We start from the raw sequence: 9512 nt of genomic DNA on the forward strand, positions 1-9512 counted from the left end.
CTAAAACAAGAGTAGACAATCAGAAAATGAAAAACCCATTTTAAAAATAAGCAAAGATCTAAATAGCATCTCTCCAAAGGAGTCCTGTGAAATGATACTGAAAACACACACCACGGAGAAACTGCAGACTGAGCAGTGAGGTGCCAGTAGGACCTGTGAGAACACCAAGTGCTGATGTAGGGTGATGCACAGAGCCACCCAGTTGCTGGGAAAGTTAAATGTTTCCATTGCCTATATCCTGAGTGCACTCTTCATGAGCAAACAGTTGTGCCCTGTGGCGTTTACCCACATGGTTAAATCTGTGTCTACACAAATCTTGCATACCGAGCTCATTCATCGTCACTGAGATGTAGAGCAGGTGAGATGTCTTATGCAGTAGGGCCTGGTGGAACATGCCTGTAATCCCAGCACTTGAGAAGCTGAGGTAAGAGAATTACAGGTTCAAGTTTAGCCTGGGCTGCAGAGTGAGTTGATGTCAGCCTCAACTCTATAGACCCTGTTTCAAAAATAAATAAAAGGTGTCCTTTAATAGGTCAATAGATTATGGCACATCTGCACAGTGGAATATTATACAGTAATAGTTCACACTTTTTTAAAAATTTTGGTTCTATCAAGGTAGGGCCTCACACTACCTGGCTGACCTGGAATTCACTATGTAGTCTCAGGGTGGCTATGAGTTCACGGTGATCTCCTGCCTCTGCCTCCCAAGTGCTGGGATTAAAGACATGCGCTACCACACCTGGCTCCTCAGTGATAAAAGATAGGCGTTAACCAGCAACAAGATACATGAAGGAACCTCTCATTCAGGTTATGATGTGACAGGATTTCTTCTAAAAGTACTGCTGTCTGTGTGGTTCCAGATCATTGATACTCTGAAAGGCAGCCCCTTAAAGATATTGTTGAAGGACAGAGGTCAGAAAAGACCAGTAGACTGGCTGGAGAGATGGCTTGGTGGTTAAGCGCTTGCCTGTGAAGCCTAAGGACCCTTGTTTGAGGCTCGGTTCCCCAGGTCCCGCGTTAGCCAGATGCAGAAGGGGGCGCACACATCTGGAGTTCGTTTGCAGTGGCTGGAAGCCCTGGCGCGCCCATGCTCTCTCTCTCTCTCCCTCTATCTGTCTTTCTCCGTGTGTCTGTCGCTCTCAAAGAAAGAAAGAAAGAAAAGAAAAGACCAGTAGAGAATACAGGATATGTAGGCATTAAAACTGTTCTATAGAATGCTTATGGTGAGCATGGGACATCAGACCTTTGCAGCCCAGGGAACATGATACACGGGAAAGAACCATGAGGGAAACGGACAACTTCAGTTAGTAATGTGTCAGTGGATCCTGCATTACCACTTGTGCCAGGCGTTACCAAATGAGGCTAGTTAGAAGGGCATGTGGGGACTCTTGCTTTTTGTGGTGTGTGCTCTGTAAATTTAACCTCTGAAAATAAAATATTTCTATTTTTTTAAAGTGTATTTGAAATGGGAAAAACCATTCAGAGTAGCAATAATTTGGCTACGTTCACGGGAGGCATGTCCAGTGACTGGTAGATCCCAGTGCTGAGGGTGTTTTGCTGGTTATTGTTCTTGGGGAATACTGCATACGTGGTTACCATTGTGCTTTTAATTTTTGATGTACATGATGTTTTATTTTTCTTAGACCATTTCAACAAAAGACAGACTTGAAGGTCTTCTTGCTTTTAAAGAGAAAAGACCCCCTCGCTACAAAGGAGAATAAGAGAAACAGCAAGTCATTCAATACCCTATAATTGCTTCTGGAAGCATCTTTCAGATCACCCTATGCCTCGGCACCTGGAATACAACCAAAGTGGAAAGTGAGCTGTATGTAGTATGATAACCGCCTGGACAGGCTCAACCATGTACTCATGCAATGTGCACCATGTCGTGTTTATTCAGATTTATAAATCTCCCAGTATATATTGTCAAAACAGATTAAAATTAGGTATATGTTTATAAATATTTTCTGCATATCAGGCTTTCTGTTCTTAATTTTTTAATGTGAATAATTTATATATTGCTCTCTAGAAAATAATATTGATTTTATGTATATGTGCTGCATTAAGAAAATAAAATTATTTCTGTATACCAAAAATGTGAAGTTATACCAAATGAAATCTCTGAATGATTATTGTACATATGAACAGAGATAATGTATGTTTCAACCTGAAAAAAATAATACTCTGAGTGAAAATTACCAAATATAATAAAAATTAGTGTAAAGAAGACTTGAAATTTTCTTTTACCCATCCTTTTTGAACAAATCACTGCATGTTGGAGTTCAGAAGAGTTTTCCATCTCACAGCTCTAGAACAGTGTTGGTGGTGGAGAATTAGTCCAATCAGGCCAGGACTGCAGTGCTGTGAAGCCACGGGAAGCTGGGCTCTCCTGCCAGCACGTGGCTGGGCCCGCTAGCATGAAACGGCCTGGCCAGGAAGCAGTGGTTTGAGGCCCTGGTTAAATGAGGTAGACACTGTCCCAACCTAGCAGTCCTTCTAACAGGCCTGCCATGCCTTTGCCTGTAGCAGCCACAGCATCTCTGAAAGCAGAGTTCTGAGTGTTTGAGTGACTGTGGCTAGGCCTGGTTAGGGCTGTGTGTGAGATAGGAAGCCCACTGCTGAAATGGAGAGCAGGCAATCTCTCAGACAACTTCAGCTAGCTCTGCTTGACTTCTTCAAGCCAGCTTGATAGCTGGGCCTGGTCACCCCAAAGACAGAACTTGTCCCAGGTATTTGCTACAAACTGCAGTGTGTTGCACTGGCCTGCAGACCCTATGCTTGACAGAGGGAGGGGGAAAATATGGGTGCTCCAGGGCCTCCAGCCATTGCAAATGAACTCCAGACGTGTGCACCCCCTTGTGCTTCTGGCTAATGTGAGTCCTGGAGAATTGAACCAGGGTCCTTTGGCTTTGCAGGCAAATGCCTTAACTGCCAAGTCATCCCTCCAGCCTCAAACTTACTTTTTAACACATCACTTGTTAGTTTTAAATCTAAAATTCTCAAGAGGGGTCATGGTAGATCCAGCTGCCTGCTGGCTGGCCGTGCCTGCCCTGATGAGCACGGTGGCTGCCACTGTCCCATCCCTGCTGCCTTTGTGCCATGGTGAGGGCTGCTTCCTTATTACCTGTAGCTGAGGCTACAGACCTACCTGATAGTTAACTGATTGGTGTCATGTAAACAGAGCTTATTAAAGTTCACGCTTGGCTCCCTGGTGAGCATATCTGTTGGCATGCATGCTTGTTTACTAGTGGAGCTGCTGAGCTGTTCCTTTTGTGCCTGATAATTTGCAATAAAATGGTGACTTGTTTTCTTAGTCTTTAAAAGTTTCAGGGCCATTTTGTCCTGTCCATGTCATGCTGAAATGTCATTTCCATTTTAATTGAATACAAAATGATGATGTTAATGGGAAAGGATTAAGAAGTGTGCTTAGTGACTTTTCTCATGGATTTGTGGGCCAGTCTCCCATTGTTGGCCAATTGTTTAATTTACTAACAAGTTCTAAGTTACAAAAGAATGTATGAAAGCAGATCCTGTGGTGATTTTAGACACTAGATGTTACAAAGCGGGAGAAAGTGTCTGCCTACCTCTGTGCCTGCCTTTCCCTAGGCTTGCTTTTTCCTCTTCCCAGAACCAGCCTGCTCCTGAGGTCCTGATAAGCCCACAGAGCCCAGTGGGCTGTAATGGGGAGCCTATGAACTGTAACCTTTGTCCTTCAGCATGGAGCATCTCTCTGCTTCTCCCAAACCATGGTACTTGTGACGCTGCTGGGACTGTAGTGAATGTAGCCGTCTGTCCCAATTATGTTAAGGAAGGCACAAAAAGGAAGGATGGCCGGTCAGGTGCAGTATTCAGGAGCTGGGAGCAAAACAAAGAGGAAAAACATTTCTCCTTACCTGAGCATGACACTTACTGGCTCTGCAGTAACTTATAACTTAAGAAATGGAAAGAGGGCTCCAAGAACCATGTTTTGAGGCAAGAGAGAAAGAAATAAACAAGAGTCTGATTTACGCACATGTATTTCTAGTATTTAGGCAAGAGGAATCACAAGTTTAAGGCCAGCTTGGGTTAATGATGAGACCCTATCTCAAAAACAATAAAGTCTAAAAAAGGTCTGATTTTCTATTAATATCTGTGCCTTACAGGGTCATTTCAAGTTTCTGTATTTTGTGATAATTTGTCTAGCCATCGTTCAAACACGTGGCTCATGAGGAAGTGCCACTCTCAGCATCACTGTGGAGGATGTGTTATAGTGGTGGCATGCCATACTTGGATGCAGTATTTACAGAAAATGTGTGTTTTGCTATGCACTGATCACTGGCTGCTGGCCTTTTTCCTCACAAGTCCATAACTTCCACTGTGGTGATGTGCCCTACTTCGGCTCTTTCTTTGGGTCCAAAGATCTTGCAGACTGACATTTTAAAATAATCAGGTCATAATTGTGTGCTGAGCTTGTTAAATGTTAACTAGCAGTATGCCAGTGTTGATTGGCCTTCATGAAAATAACCATGAAGTTTACTTTTCTCATATTATACTAATAAGTGTGTGGTACACGTGTCACAAAAGAAAAAAAAAAAAACATTTGAACGTTCCTTAGCTGTGAGTATTGTGATAAGAGCCACTTTATATAAATGAAACAGGATACAGATTGTGATTTGGGCTACTTCAGGAGGTGGGCAAGAGGGCAACTTAAATCCCCCTTTAAAAATATCTAGAACATCACAAAATATTAGCTAGATGCACAAAGTAGTGTATGTGTCTGGAATTCATTTAAAGTGGCAAGAGGCCTTTGTTCACCAGTATACTCTCTCGAATGAATGAATGAATGAAGTAACAAAAATCTCCTAGTTTCTAGAATTACTTACAAATGGATGTTTGCATGTTCATAGTCCTCTTTGGGCCTTCCAGTGAACCTAGAACTCACCTGTTTTAGGTAGACTAGCCAGCCAGTGGGCCTCAGGGATTGATTCCCTGTCTCTGCCTTCCCGGTTCTAGGATTACAAGTGTGCATCACCATGTCTGCAGCATTTATGTGGGCACCAGGGATCCAAACTCGGGTGCTCATGCCTGCATGGCAAGCACTTTATCCAATGAGACATTTCCCTAGCTTGGTATATGCTTTGTTTTAAAGAGACATTTGGAGGCTAGTTATTGTCATGATAATGACTCAGTTATAAACCCTTCATACCCCAGTACTTTAGAGGCACTGTCTTACTCTCCATGGAGTCCACAAAAGGAACCTACACTGTGAGTTTCCTGAAGAGGACCCTGTGCGCTTGAGCTGGAGTAAACCCACAGCTGCTTCTCTCTAGAGCTTGCAAACACCCAGACTGCATAAGTAAAGGCTGCTGGAAGGTGTGCTGCTTTCAACCTAGAGAACTGGTTTCCTTTGCCCTGACAGTTCAATCATCTCATGACTTGGAGAGAAAAGTATGCTTATCACATGATACAGGCAGGCGGGTGACAGCTGATGCCCCTTGGCACTCCTTTGCACCAGGCACTGTATGCCTTCTTGAAAAACCAGAAACTAGGGTTGTTGATTCTAGTTTTAAGAATTGACAGAGGACAGGACTCGTGCTGGACATTCTGTGCTCAGGGGCCCTGTTTACTGACAACACTGTTGAGTGGAGCAGGCATGGTAGGTGAACCCTGTATTGACTCGTGCAGTGCTGGTCCTGAGCACCCGGCCTTACTCTCACTGTGCCTGACCCAGACCCTCTCCTGGAGCATATGTGTGTGTCTTCATAGCCACACCTCTCAAGGAGCTCTCTCTGGCTCAGAACCACCTCAGGCAGCTTTGGTTAAGAGTGACAAGTATGTCTCGCCCCTGCACCTGGTCACACTCACCTAGAGGTTTTGTCCAGTTCTTAACATTGTAGTTCCAAGTAGCAATGGGTCACTCCTGCACACAGGAACTCTTAGACAGGTTTTGGTTTCTGGCTAGCAGAGACCATGGGTGAAGCAGTGCTGTAAGGGAATTCATAGTTGCTGATCTTCGCAGAGACCCTGTATGTGGCCCATAACTTCCTGTTGCTGACAAGGTGCTGATGGTATTGTGATTTATAGTTTGAAGGACAAGGAGGCCAGTTTTACACCATTAGACAGTTTGGTGACATGACTAAGAACTTAGGCTGGGCACCTTAGGAAAGAAAAGGGTAGGGGAGCACAGTGGTGGCTGCCAGCAACCTGAAGTGTGAATTGGGGCCTTCAGAGGCTGATACAGGAAGGAAGAAACCAAAGCATCCCCTACCCCCTCAATGCTGTGGCTGTCCAGAGCCAACAGAGGTGAGGATTAAAGGAGAGGCGGCTGAAGACGCCCGTGAGATGCTCCTGCTGCCACTGTGGAGCAGAAAGTGGACAGTGTGGAGCAAGGCGGCTGTCATGGGTAGAGCTAGGGGATAGCCTTTGTGTGGAGCGACACTAGCCTGCCGGCTTAGCAGTCTGTTTTTGTGCTGTGTTACCTTCATTGATGGGTGTGTGTTGGACCAACAGTGCAGTCCTGGAATGAAGCCACCACCATGGTCCTGGGAAATGATTTTTTTAATGTATTGTTGAATTCAGATTGCAGGCATTTTAGTTGGGATTTCTGCATCCATGTTCATCAGGAAAACTGGTTAGTAGTTACTTTTTGTTCTCGCCTTATCTAGTTTGGGCACCATGACTTCAAAAAATTAGTTCAGTGGTATTTCTTCTCTTTCCATTTTATGGGACAATTTGAGGACAATGGATGTTATCTCATCTTGAAATGTGTGATAGAAGTCAGCAGTGAGCTCAAGTCCTGGACTTTCTTAGCTGGGAAGGTTTATAATTTTTTTAAAAAAATTATTTGGAAGCAGAGAGAAAGAAAAGAAATAGGCACGCCACCGCCTCTAGCCACTGCAAATGAACTCCAGATGCACGTGCCATTTGTGCACCTGGCTTTATGTGGGTATTGGGAAATTGAACCCACACCGTCAGGCTTTGCAAGCAAATGGCTTTAACTGCAGAGCCATCTCCTCAGCCCCACTATTTCAAACCTCCTATTTATTTAAGGTGTTTGCACCATTATATATTTCTTCCTTGCTGGACTGAATGTGAGTTGTTTGTACTAGCTTTTCTGATGTGAGAATAGCTGCTTGTCTCACTGGAGTTAAGCATGTGAGATCAGAATGGCCTGTAGGCAGGCTGCACTCACCTGTTTCCCTGCTGAAGTGAGTCCTTGCAGGAATCAGGCTCTCACAAGAACTTCCCAGCCCTCAGCCGGGGGAGAGTTCTCAGGATATGACCAATCTGCCTTCTTCCAGCTAGGCAAACACTGTACTGAGCTACATTCTTAGTTCTCGTCTTACTTTTTACTTTGATACAGGGCCTTCCTAAGTGTCCCAGGCTAGCCTTGAACTCACTCTGTACCCTAGACAGTGTTTGTACTTGCAATCCTCCCACCTCAGCTTTAGCCTCCTTAGTGGCTAGGATTACAGGGAGGAGCCCTAACCTTGATTGACTTTTATTTTTTACCTTTACCACCTTCACTATGTCATCCCACTGCCTTTTGGCCTGTGTGGTTTCTTATGAAAAGTTGGCGTCACTTTTATTTGGAATGCCTGTACTACTTTCAAAATCTTTGTATTTTTGACAGTTTGACTGTAAAGGGTCTCATTGTAGCTCGTTGACTTGATCCTGTTTTGATGAATTCTTGGATCCATACATTTAAATCTTTTGTCAAATTGGCCATTGTCTTTTCAAATTTCTCTTTTTATGTGTATTTGTATGTGATATGCATGTGTATGCATGTTTGCATGTGTGTGGACACATGCATGTTCACGTGCATGTGGAAGCCAGAGGTCAATATGGGTGTCTTCTTCTATTGGCTTTCCACCTTCTTTTCTTTTCTTTTTCCTTTTCTCTTGTTCTTTTAATATTTAAGCAAAGAAGCAAAAATAGTAAAAAAAAAAAAAAAAAAAAAAAAAAAAAAACACAGTTTCCTGAACATAAAATTGAAAGTTTTAAAGAAATTTGCATTTCCAGTCCTAGAAAGGGTAAGTTTTTTTTTAAGTATATACTTCGTATGGACACATCATGTGTTGATACCATCATTTCCCTTCTCCCTGCCCTCATCCCACTGACGGACCTCTTCAGTGGGATTTCTGGTATTCCCCATGGGGCCATTTTCTCCCAGCAGCTCATGTAGTACTTTCCAGTGGCTAACCATCTGGGAACTGATTTCCCTCCAGATTCCAGCCGGGTCCTTCCATATTCTGTGTTGGCAGCATGTGGTGTCTTCAGCAATAGGGTCTTAACTTTTACCTCAGGCGGGTAACCAAGTGCTTTGACAGAAGCCTGTCTTGTTTTGGAGACCCACATTGAGCAATCAACAGCTCAATGTGGATTGTCACCAATTTCTAGTACTGGGAGTTACAAGCCAGAGCCAAATGTTTTGGGCTTCATCCTACCCTTCCAACCAGGTGATCCCTGCCCCCACCCCCATACTCCTGTTGAGGGCTATGTATTTTATTCTACTATAAAGGAGGAAGGTTTCTATGGTACCAATTCATTTGGGATTTAGTTTTGTGTAACTCCCCCACCTTCCTATTCTCCTCCCCCCAAACCCTTTCATCCCTATTGTCTGTCCCTCAGGTTGCCTGTAAAATATGCCTGCAACTCAAGCTGTGCCAAGTTAGGGACACAGATGAGGGAGGACATGCAGTGTTTGACTTTCTGTGTTTGTGTGAGTCCACTGAGTATGATCTGTTCCAAGTCCATCCATTTTTCTACAAGTTTCATTGTATCACTTTTCCTTACTGCTGAGTAAAATTCCAGTGTGTAAATGTACCATGTTTTCATCATCCCTTTGTCCAGTGATGGGTACCAGGGTTGATTCCAGTTCTTAGCTGTTGTGAATTGAGCAGCTATAAACATCACTGAGCAAATATCTGCAGTGAAGAGTGGAGCCTTTAGAGTAAATGCACAGTAGAGGAATGGCTGGGTCAGGTGGTAGCTCTATTTTCATCTTTTTTTTTTAAATATATTTTATTTATTTATTTGAGAGCGACAGACACAGAGAGAAAGACAGATAGAGGGAGAGAGAGAGAATGGGCGTGCCAGGGCTTCCAGCCTCTGCAAACGAACTCCAGATGCGTGCGCCCCCTTGTTGCATCTGGCTAACGTGGGACCTGGGGAACCAAGCCTCGAACCGGGGTCCTTAGGCTTCACAGGCAAGCGCTTAACCGCTAAGCCATCTCTCCAGCCCATATTTTCATCTTTTTCAAGAGTTTTTATATTGATCTCCATAGTGGTTGTACAAGCTTGCACTCCCTCAACAGTGAATGAGGCTTCCTGTTTCTCCACATCCTTACCAACACTTATTATTATTTGATTTTTTTTATTGCTTGCCATCCTGACCGGAGTAACGTAGAATCTCATAATTGGGGTGGATGGTTTGTAGATGTCTGCTAGGTCTAGTTGATCTTATTTTCTTGAGACAAGGTCTCTTACTGAACCTGGATCTCACCAATTTGGCTATATAAACTAACCTGCAA

At 43.8% G+C, this 9512-nt stretch overlaps 1 protein-coding gene across 2 annotated transcripts in view; it reads left to right on the forward strand.

Annotated features, from left to right (window-relative positions):
• Window positions 1-3271, forward strand: part of Auh (AU RNA binding methylglutaconyl-CoA hydratase) — a 129166-nt gene extending 125895 nt beyond the window's left edge. Inside the window, exon 10 of one of the 2 annotated variants that reach the window (XM_004668347.2) lies at window positions 1644-3271. In XM_004668347.2, the coding sequence (XP_004668404.1) occupies window positions 1644-1721 (78 nt within the window). In that variant the 3' untranslated portion in view covers window positions 1722-3271. The remainder of the gene's footprint in view (window positions 1-1643) is intronic. The other variant, XM_045131167.1, reaches the window with a different exon arrangement.
• The last annotated feature ends 6241 nt before the right edge of the window (window positions 3272-9512 follow it).

Source organism: Jaculus jaculus, chromosome 12 (genome assembly GCF_020740685.1).
Source record: "Jaculus jaculus isolate mJacJac1 chromosome 12, mJacJac1.mat.Y.cur, whole genome shotgun sequence".
Taxonomy (NCBI): Eukaryota; Metazoa; Chordata; class Mammalia; order Rodentia; family Dipodidae; genus Jaculus; species Jaculus jaculus.